Here is an 11,186-nt window from a genome sequence, read left to right on the forward strand (position 1 = left end):
GCATGGTTTTATGAACTAATGTTTATGAAGCAAGGTGACAAAGGTTTTTATTTCTGAAAGGAAACTGATCAAAGGTATTTACTGGCTTTTTTAGCAAGTGTCCACTAAAGTGATCTGATTTTTAACCTTTTAGTAGTAGCTCAGGGTCTTCACTAACCCATGAGTTCATACTGTATAAAATAACTCAACTACCTGAGTAAGAAAAAACAGTAAGAAAAAACAAAAAAGCTTAAAAAAAAAAAGCTGGGTTTATTGAGATATATTTCATAAGCAACAAAATTCACCCTTTTTAGTATATAGTTCTATGAGTTCTGACAAATGCATTCAGTGATGTAACCACTTCTACTATCAAGATACAGACCAGTTCCATCACTTCTCATATTCCCTCATGTTTTATTTGGGTCAGCCCCTAACCTTTCCTCACCACAAGGCAGCCACAATCTTATACTTATTTAAAAAACAAATATCGGTGATGTTACTGACACTACTGAGGAATCCCGTATTTGACCCTATAATAAAAAATCATATACTATGGCCCACTGCCTGTTTCTGTAAATAAAGTTTTACTGGAACAGAGCCATGCCCATTTATTTACTTATTACCTGTGACTGCTTTCATGCTATGACAACAGAGTTGAGGAGTTGCCACTGACACTCGCAAAGCCTAAAATACGGAAAAAGTTTGCTGATTCCTGTTGTAGACTATTATGATTTTCCTTTTAGCAACTTTTCTGTTTTCTCCTTTAAAATATGTTACCACTTCTCAAAGAACCTGTTTATAGCAAACTTCCAATTGCTACAACTCTGCTCTGATTTGATGCTATATGTGGCCCTATTGTGGACTCTTTAGGAAAGGGCAACAGATTTTATGACATACACCTCACTTTTTAGACAACCCAGGTAGTTGAGAAGGTTAAAAGTCTGCTGAATAAATGCTACACTGGAATAATGAAGATAGACTATATTGTACTGATGTTTACAATTATATCACTCAAAATTATAATCGCCCCTTCCAGGGGGTGTTCTAAAATTCCACTGTGAGCCCTTTGTGTTTTATACAAACAATGCTAGTTTGAGGTGAGTCAATTTACTAGGAGGATGCTTTCCTTAAGGCATATTTGTGCTGCTTTCTGAATATATTAGTGTTGATTTAGTGCCTTCTTTTAAAAAGATACCAAAAGTGTATAATACAGTTTGTGGAAATTACAATGTATGCTGTGTCAGAGCCTGAACAAAAATGAAGCGCCTCAGTGGTTAATGATTTTAACTTAGGGCAAAGAAAAAGAATTGATCATTACCTGACAAGGAATTGCACCACCCCATTCTTGCTGAACGATATTGCAAACACCAACTAATGCAGACTCCAAGCAGGTTTTATCATAATCATCCATATTACTTAGTGCTTCCTGATTGAATGAAAGATAAAATTGCTCATTATTATTTACTGTTTTAATTTGTTACCAGAAAAAAACATAAACTGTTCAAAGCATGAATGTTACACAGGGGACACTGTGTTTCTGAGAGCCCAAATCATACGTTCTTAAAGAAAAATGGTAAAAAAGATTTCCTCAACTATAAAGGATGATTAAAAGAGCTTCCCTGGGCTTCCCTGGTGGCTCAGTGGTTGAGAGTCTGCCTGCCGATGCAGGGTACATGGGTTCGTGCCCTGGTCCGGGAAGATCCCACATGCCGCGGAGCGGCTGGGCCCGTGAGCCATGGCCACTGAGCCTGCACGTCCGGAGCCTGTGCTCTGCAACGGGAGAGGCCACACAGTGAGAGGCCCGCGTACCACCACACACACAAAAAAAAAAAGAGCTTCCCTTTATTCTGTTCTCTCATCAGGTGAGAGTGAATTGTCCATCAAGTTCATATCTTTATTAAGTGGACCTTGAAAGAAATAATTAAAATGAAAAACGTTTGAAGACATCACAAAAATAATGACAAAATTTACTAAATACTATCATCATTCTAGGCATTTTACATGCATTTAATCATGACAACATCCTATAACGCAGTGGTCCCCAACCTTTTTGGTCAGGCACCAGTTTCGTGGAAGACAGTTTTTCCAGACGGGGGGTGGGTGGGGCGGGGCAGGGGATGGTTAAGGCGGTAATGTGAGCGATGGGGAGCAGCAGATGAAGCTTTGCTGGCTGCCCACTCCTCACCTCCCGCTGTGTGGCTGGGGGTGGGGGTTGGGGACCCCTGCTATAAGGTATAGATAATGAATCTATTTTTATTTTCTTTATTTAAAAAAAATTTCATTTATTTATTTTTGGCTGCGTTGGGTCTTCGTTGCTGTGCACGGACTTTCTCTAGTTGTGGTGAGCGGGGGCTACTCTTTGTTGCGGTGTGCAGGCTTCTCATTGCGGTGGCTTCTCTTGTTGCGGAGCACGGGCTCTAGGTGTGTGGGCTTCAGTAGTTGTGGCAAGCAGGCTTCAGTAGTTGTGGCACGCAGGCTTCAGTAGTTGTGGTGCACAGGCTTAGTTGCTCTGCGGCATGTGGGATCTTCCCGGACCAGGGCTTGAACCCATGTCCCCTGCATTGGCAGGCGGATTCTTAACCACTGCGTCACCAGGGTAGCCCAATTAACCTATTTTTAAAATAAGGAAACTGAGGTACAAAACGATTAGGTCACTTTCCCAGGTCTTACACCTAGAAGTGGCAGAATCTAGATTTGAACCCAGTCAGTCAGACTCCAGGACTCAACCATTACTCTTCACTACCTATATAGCAATTCTTTAAATTTCAGAACTGCTGAACATCCAAGATTCTTAGTTTACTCATCTATAAGAAATCCAGTGCAATTAAAAAATGAAAAAAAAAAAAGCTTTTGAGTCACTTAAAAAAATGTGAGATAGGGACTTCCTTGGTGGTCCAGTGGGTAAGACTCCATGCTCCCAATGCAGGGGTCCTGGGTTCGACCTCTGGTCAGAGAACTAGATCCCACATTCATGCTGTAACTAAGAGTTCACATGCCGCAACTAAGAGTCCACATGCCAAAACTAAGAAGCCCACATGCTGCAACTGAGACTCTGCATTCCACAACTAAGGGTCTGCATGCTGCAACTGAAAGTTCACATGCTGCAACTAAGACCCGATGCAGCCAAAATAAATAAATAGATTTTTTTTAAAAATGTGAGATAATAAATGATTTAACAAAATTTTATTATTTATATTTTAAAAAGCAAACTATACTGATCCTGGATTTCTAAACTGCCTAGCAACTATTAAACTGTTCATTTTAATTCCACAAACACTTACTGACTGCTCACTATGGGCAAGGAACTGTGCTAGGTATTGTTGGAAATAGTAATAATTTAGAGATGTTGTCAGAAAGTAATTCTTTGGCATATCACAGACAACACCTTTGGAAGGTAACACCTATCAATCAAGGTTTTAAAATGATTTCTTGGCATCTGTAAATCAAAGGCTATTTGTTGCGGAGGAAATATACTCCTGAATTACTCTAGAATAAGGATTTTATAAGGAAGGACTATTTTTCTTTTTTTAAAATTTATTTATTTTTGGCTGTGTTGGGTCTTCATTGCTGCATGTGGGGTTTCTCTAGTTGCAGCAAGCGGTGGCTACTCTTTGTTGTGGTGCATGGGTTTCTCCTTGCGGTGGCTTTTCTCGTTGCGTAGCACGGGCTCTAGGTGCATGGGCTCAGTAGCTGTGGCTTGCAGGCTCAGTAGTTGTGCCGCATGGGCTTAGTTGCTCCACGGTATGTGGGATCTTCTCGGACCAGGGCTCAAACCCGTGTCCCTTGCATTGGTAGGCGGATTCTTAATCACTGAGCCACCAGGGAAGTCCCTGGAAGGACTGTTTTTCATCTCAAGTTTTATAGAAAAGTAGAAAAGTGTTGAACCTAAAGATCCTGAACTTTAGGGAACAGGGCACTACATCCTGAGATGCTCCCCTCCCACAGAGAATTCCAGAAAACCAAAAGAGGAGGCTACAGCAACAACTCACAGCTCTAACTCATAGCTCTACCAAAGGCAGAAGGCCTACTGATTATGAATCTTTGTTTTACAGTTATACTCAGATATTATACCCATAGACTTATCTTTAAATAATTCCAGTTCTAAATATTCAGTGCAATATGATAATACTGTTTTCCTTCCTATAAATTGGGCCCAGTACATACAATAACTCATTCCTTTTTGTACCTGTAGGGTGTTATAATCTCTTGTGAAGGGAACCATCAATTCCCAGAGTGATGAAAAAACCACCAGGGCTGTAAACTCAAGCTTGTAATTTGTGGCCATGTGTTCAAACAGCATTGTCAAACCATGGGCTGCCAGGTGCTTGCGCTGATATTCCTCGGACCCCTCGATAGACACAGGTCGGGTCATGGAAAGGGATACGTCCATTACCACCACCGTAGGCATGATGAAAGCGATCCCAGTGTTCCCAGTCAGAATGTAAACAGATAGCTATAGATAGAGAAATGCTGTAGAAAATAAATATGATTAGGTCTTGCATGTCATGGAGAGAAAAAAGTATTTTTTTAATCATAATTTTAACCTAACTTTCCAGAAATAAGTGAAGGCAAACCCCATCTAAGTGGAGGTGAGGACAAATCTGCAGGGAATTCAGTGGGAGGGAAGCAAGCAGCTTAGTTCACTGTGAGGACCACTCCTAGAATCACCCACTAAATGGCCATAAATCAAGGACCATCTTAAATGTTTCTAGTAAAAACAAAATAAAACAAAATATTAAATTCAGGGAGCTCTTGAGTTGAATACTTTCAAATCTTACACAACTTAATATAACAAACACTCCTACATCACCTCTCCGACACTTAATTTACTAAAGAACATTTCTAGTTGTCTTATGGTGGTACTTTTTGACAATCAACCATTCTTTTTGGGCACCATCACTATCTTACTCAATACAGCAGTATTTGGGCAAGTGTTTGCTGAATTATCTTGTTGCCTAATGTCCTTTTTAAAAAAATTAAAATGAACGCAAAATATAAAAACAAAAAGTCGGGCTTCCCTGGTGGCACAGTAGTTAAGAATCTGCCTGCCAATGGAGGGGACACAGGTTCGAGCCCTGGTCCGGGAAGATCCCACATGCCGCAGAGCAACTAAGCCTGTGCACCACAACTACTGAGCCTGTGCTCTAGAGCCCATGAGCCACAGATACTGAGCCCAGGTGCCACAACTACTGAAGCCCATGCGCCTACAGCCCGTGCTCCGCAACGAGAAGCCACCGCAATGAGAAGCCCGCGCACCGCAACGAAGAGTAGCCCCCACGGGCCGAAACGAGAGAAAAGCCTGCACGCAGCAACGAAGACCCAACGCAACCAAAAATAAATAAATAAAATAATAAAATAAAATAAATTATTTAAAAAAAAAGAAAAGGCTGGTAAAGTCATAGTCCAAATTAGACAAAGCTGGAAATCATTAAGCATGACAAAAACAACAAACTGCTAGCCTCAGTAGTACTCACTGCAGATAAACGAGGCAACAGCTCTTTAACTATGAAGGAAAAGAGCAAAATTAAAGAATATGTATGACAGCTGGCAGTATCTCTTGAAACTGTATAAAAGTCAAAATGTAGAAGAAATGGAGAAAACAAAGAGCTTTTAAAATTATGGATTGAGAATTAGCATGAAGAAAACATTTCTGTGCTCAAAAATAAAGAAAAAAGTTCCCAGATATACAGATCTGCTCTTGCTGCTGCTGCTACTCTATTATTAAGCAAACTATAGTCTACTCACACAATTAAATATCATATAGCTATAAATAAATCATACATATACAGATATCAGAAATATTTATATAGTATTAGTAACTGAGAAAAGCAGGTCACAGGCCTGTATGTATACACCGATTACAACTTCATAAAAATCATACTGCATATATTGCATATATACAATTTTGCATATATACAATTAGAGAACACTCAGGATGGACATAAACAAGTTAGAAATTTAATGTTCACTAATTTCTTTTTTGGAACTTACTTCAAAACACTTAACAGTGGCCAGAGGGCTTGTTTTAGTACAGTGTCCAACTGCAAACATGTGCTATTCTAAAATTCCATTTGTAAGTAGGCTGTTGGGAACTCTGAGCATATTGCCTCACAGAAACAATGTTATAAATGGGAATCAGGGACTCATGTCAAGTAGGAAAAGCCTTTTTACCACATAATGGCCTTTCAAATACAAATGCCTCGGTCTGGGCAGATCCCATGTGCCGCGGAACAGCTGGGCCCGTGAGCCATGGCCGCTGAGTCTGCGCGTCCGCGTCCGGAGCCCGTGCTCCGCAACGGGAGAGGCCACAACAGTGAGAGGCCCGAGGACCGCAAAAACAAACAAACAAACAAACAAAAAACCCCAAATGTGCATCCTTATTCTGCGCCTCATTAAGCACAGCATGTTAAACATAATTCACTCTGACTTAGCATCACAACTCTGAACACCAATACTGCCCAGCACGCTGCTGCCCTCATGTTTTAATTTATACCAGCATTCTCCCAAGTGTGTGCTGCACAACACTGCCCTGGAGGGATGCGCCAAGAAAAATGAGTTCAGGTCTTATTAAAGACACTGAGAAGCTCTATAGCAAAGAATCCAGTTTGTTAACTCTGTGTTTCCCATTTAACCCTTCTCTGATCATTAGTTGATGCCATGGAACAAGTATATAGAACATACCCAGAAACACTGCCTTGTACTCAAGGGATCCAGGCTGTTGTGTTCTGTTTTGGTGCCTCCTCTTTGTAACTAAGTTTTGGACCATCATTTTGCATCCCACTTTTCTCTGTAATCATCCTCCCTCTTTCCGATTTGTTGCTTTTTGGCTACTATGAGCTGGAAAGCCAGGTAACCCAGCTTGCTAAAACTGTGTCCGAAGTCAAAGTTAACAGGCTCTGAGAGCCTGTGAGTTTCTTCTGCTGTCACGTGCATGTGCTTAGGCATTATCAACTTGGTGCTATTTCATCTACTCAGTCTTTCCAGACCCTTTCTGGGTCTCAGCTGTGTTGTTCAAGAAGTGAGGTCCTGTGCAATACTGGTTCAACTACACTACATTAGACGATAAGCTCAACAAGAGCAAGGACAGTGTGAGATTCTGCCCACCAATGTCTCCTCAGAACCTATCACAGCAGTGGGCACACAGTATGTACTTGACAAATACTTGATAATGACAAGTAAACTACCTCTCAGTACCAGATGTAACATTAATTTTTTGGCAAAACACATTACAAATTTTAACTCTGGACACCAGAAACACACTTCCTCCTCTCCTCGTTCAAGCAGAGATATCAGGAACTCCTATGCCTCTACCCACGTATAGAGTTTATCCAGCTCCTATGGTATTCCCATTCAGGCACAGAGGTCTTTACGTTACTGAAAGCTGGGGATGCGGAGTACTGGCCTCATCTCTTAGGAGAATGAGAATCAGGATACACAGATTTAGATCATATATAAGAAAGCATTTCCAGCTCATGAAATCTGCTGTAACACTGGAATGGGTGACCATAGCTGGCAGGCTTGCATTCTGGGAAGACACTTATGGAGCTGGCTCTTCTTCAGACTGATGCATTTGTGTCCACCCCCAAACACACCTTCCTAACAATGGCAAAGTCATGGGAAACCAATTTAGAACTCAGGTTGTCAGCACAGAAGTAAAAGATGGATGGATGTTCTTGAAGGATGGTTCACTCAAGTAGCCTAGGCCTGATTAAAAAAAAAAAAAATCCCTGCCCACACAGTCCAGCAATTTTGTGAAAACACCATGTTACTTCTCTCTTGGGTTGATTCTTACCCTAAGGTCCTCCACCCCACCCCCATAGCCTTCTCGTAAGTACAGTTTACATACAATGCTTAAGACAACTAGTGGTCTTCTTTTCTCAAGTAGCCCTTAGCCCCTTGATTTGGTCATCTCCATTAGCTACACATTTATAATTCTTCCCAGAAGGAGACAATTGGCTCGTTCATAAAGAAGTGATTCTGAGGAGTATCGCTCTTAAAGCGTGATTCCACTCGAATTTCTAGGGATCCGCTAACCTACTCTTAAGTTTGTCTGTTGGCCTCACATCTCTTGCCCGGATGAGTCCCCTCCACCGTTCTCGTTACAACTTCACCTCTAAAGTGCCAACCTGTAAACACAGAACTCCTGCATTTGGATCGCGTCTGCCTGGGGATGTATTTTTACCTTAAAATCAGTCAAAAATCTTTAAGATCTGGAAGTCTCTTATGGGAAGAGGAGGCGAAGGGGGCCTGGGTAAGGGGCCGACATCGTGGTGCTTGTGCGGAGCTCTGGCGCGGCAGAGCGAAGGGAGAACGAAGGCAGTGGCCCGGAACTGGCGCCGCAGAGACGGCGCGGGGCGGCCACCTCGGCGGCGGAAAGGCCGGGTGTCGGCCCCGCGTTGTTCCCCGCCGCCGACCCCTTCTCCTGCAGCTCCAACAAGCAATCCAAGACAGCCTACGGTCTCCAGCGCCCTCTACTCACCCCGCGCCCATCACCGGTACGGTCCGTCACCAAACCCTTTCCGCCAGCGCGCCGCAGCCGGAAGTATATGGCCGCGCGACGAAACGGAACTCGGCGCCGGGTGTGCGCTAGGCGCTTGGGGCGGGGCTTTAAGGACGTCGTGGGCGGGGCGTTGACTCAGCGGGGAAGCTTCCCGATGCGTCTTCCTCAGCGCTTCACTTCGCAGCGTTTTGTTTGCGGCCACCGCCGCGACCCCACTCCCCACGTAGTCCCCAGCTGCGCCGGGCCCGGGCTGTGTTCGCCTCTTCTCTCCCTTCTCGTTCTCGGGCTTTTCCTTGTTGCTGGCCTCCTGCCCACCTGCCTCTCGTTGGCCCGTGGGCCTCACCTGTCTGGGTAACCCCGTGACCAATTCACACTGTCTCCTCACTCACCTGGGCTCGTTGGTGCACCAACCTGACCCTCGCTGATATTTGCCCCTCTTCCCCGTCCCTCTTCAGACCCCTCCTCTGAACTAGTTGCCAGAATCCTCTTCCTACTCTATAAATTGTAATTCCTGCCTGAGGAGTGCTCATACTGAGCATGCTGTGTATTTTTCGTAGCTGACGTGAGCCAGTTTCCACGTCAAGGCTTTCCCTCTTGGTCTCCTCAGCCCGGATGCTCACTTTATCCCCGAACCCTTTGAGGGAAGTAGAGGGAGGGTTCAGTCAGTTCCCCTGCCTTGGCCAAGGTGCGCTGCTGAGGGATTTGCACTTAGGCTTTCCTGTGAGTCATCATGGGCCCTCGCGTACCTCACCTCTCGCCACTTGGTGTCCCCATAGCAGCCTGTGCCTTAGCGAGGTCCTTGAGGGGACAAGGAGTGACTTGCTTTCTAACCTCTTAGAGAGCTAGCAAATGCCAGCTAGAGGTAGGCCTGAATGGATGCCAGCAGGCCCCTGGGTAGTTATGGTTCAAAAAACAATGCTGGACCACATAGGTTACAAGTGGGAACAGAAAGGCCTCTAGAAGGCTTTAGGCCTTTGCCTCCTTTTCTTTTGGTTGGTGGGAGGGGGCGAGGTAGGAGGTGGGCCAAGGAGGGAGGATGCTTTGAACCGAACAACTGAGTCTGTCTGACTTGTTCTGTGGGAGAGTGTGGGCTCCAGTTGCTTGTAGTTCTTTCCTGTCCCCTCCTTATATCAGAGGTGGCAGAGGAAGGCACATCACTCCATGGGAATGACCCTGTCAGCATCAGGGCCCAGGGGCGGGCAGACTGCCCTATTTGCTTCAGAACTTCTCTCCCCAACGTGGCTGGTTTCACCATCTCAAGACCCTTTTATACTTGAGCAGGCACTGGAATCTAGGTAAGTAAGGCTGCATTCTGATTACTTCGTTGTAGTTTCTTATTCTTTCCCTAGTGGGAGGAATGTGGCCAAGAACGTGTGGGCAAGGGAATTTTCGAGCTACCCCTAATGTGATGATGACTCAGCCCTGCGGTCACTGTTCTCCTGGTAGTTCCAGCTCAGCTCCATGGACTGATTCATTACCTTACCCAGTCCTAAAGATTAAGTTTATTAGCTTGCTGATGGGTGATCACATCTTCTACTTCTTCTGAATACAGGCTTTCAGGACACCAGGGAAGCAAAAGGCAATCGATTAAAACTGATGATAAAAGGTAGGACTACCAAGAGGACCACATCATTTAGGGCAACTGGTAAGTGCTTTTGTTTTTGTTTTTTAATTCTTAGTAGAATTCCATTAAAAATCAAAAGGTTGTTGAGTGAATATAAAATTCAGAGAACATTAGCACAAAGAGTTAGAAGGTCTTAAAGGAGAGGTCTTTCAAGCCATAGCTGGCTAATAAATTTCTTTTTCCCACTCAAGAGACCCTTAGCATTTGCATGTTTCCACACATACATTAAAGGAAATCGGTAAACAACTTCCTTTGCATAATCTATCATTCCCTTTATTTTTTCCTGCTTTGAAACAGTAGACAGCTGTCACAGAGGCTTTGAAAGGGAGAGTGATTTGGTCTCCAGTCTGGCAGAGTAAAGGTTAGTGACAGAAATAGCAAGCTGCTCACAGAAGCCACGTACTGGGGTTCAAGGGAGGTTCATATACCCATCCAGTTCTCCAACAGCACGTGTTGAAAATGTAGATTCCCAGGCCATGCTGACTGAATTGGAATTTCATGGGTTGGTGCCTGGAATCTTCATTGTTAAGTTCCCAAGATGATTTCCTTCCTCACCTACAGAGAGGAAGGGTAAGGAGTGAGTGAGTGAGGAAAAGGGGAAGAGAGAGGTTAGGGGAAGGCGGTGAGCCCACATTCCTTTTCTGTTCTTCCTTCCCTTTCCATTTTTGGTGCTGTCCTTTGCCCTATGTCTTCCTTCCTGCCTCCTCTAGTCTGGACCGTGTCCACTTCCAAATCATACTTCCAAGCTCCAGGCTATCTGCTTTCCCTCATCATCCTACCCCATTCCTCTATTTTCACCAAAGTGAAAGTCCAAAGAAATTGTAGATATGACCCTTTTGTCTTCTTAAAAATTTTTATCATTGAAGATTTTCAAACACAGACAAAGATAGGGAAATAGCATAATAAATCCCCATGTACCCTTCACCCTATTTCTACTATCAACTCAATTCTCAGTCTTGTTCCATTTATACCCCTACCCACTTCTCCCCAACATATTGTTTTGATACAGATCACAGAAAGCATAACATCTTGTCCATAAGTATTTCATTATGTAGCGTAACATCTTGTCCATAAGTATTTCAT

The 11,186-nt window shown here is 43.7% G+C and overlaps 1 protein-coding gene across 4 annotated transcripts in view; it reads right to left on the reverse strand.

Annotated features, from left to right (window-relative positions):
- Positions 1 to 8,507, reverse strand: part of INTS14 (integrator complex subunit 14) — a 40,069-nt gene extending 31,562 nt beyond the window's left edge. For 2 of the 4 annotated variants that reach the window (XR_014326085.1, XM_082835775.1), the window contains exons 1-3: positions 8,459 to 8,507; positions 4,166 to 4,449; positions 1,298 to 1,405 (exon numbers count right to left, since the gene is read on the reverse strand). Coding sequence is in view for 3 of the 4 variants with exons in the window: in XM_082835775.1 (XP_082691901.1) it covers positions 1,298 to 1,405; positions 4,166 to 4,387 (330 nt within the window). In the remaining variant the exon portion in view is untranslated. Of the gene's footprint in view, positions 1 to 1,297; positions 1,406 to 4,165; positions 4,495 to 8,161 lie in introns of those variants that run through there. The other 2 variants (XM_082835776.1, XM_082835777.1) reach the window with 2 other exon arrangements.
- Positions 8,508 to 11,186: the final 2,679 nt, after the last annotated feature.

Source organism: Leucopleurus acutus, assembly GCF_964270905.1.
Source record: "Leucopleurus acutus genome assembly, chromosome: 1".
Classification (NCBI taxonomy): domain Eukaryota; kingdom Metazoa; phylum Chordata; class Mammalia; order Artiodactyla; family Delphinidae; genus Leucopleurus; species Leucopleurus acutus.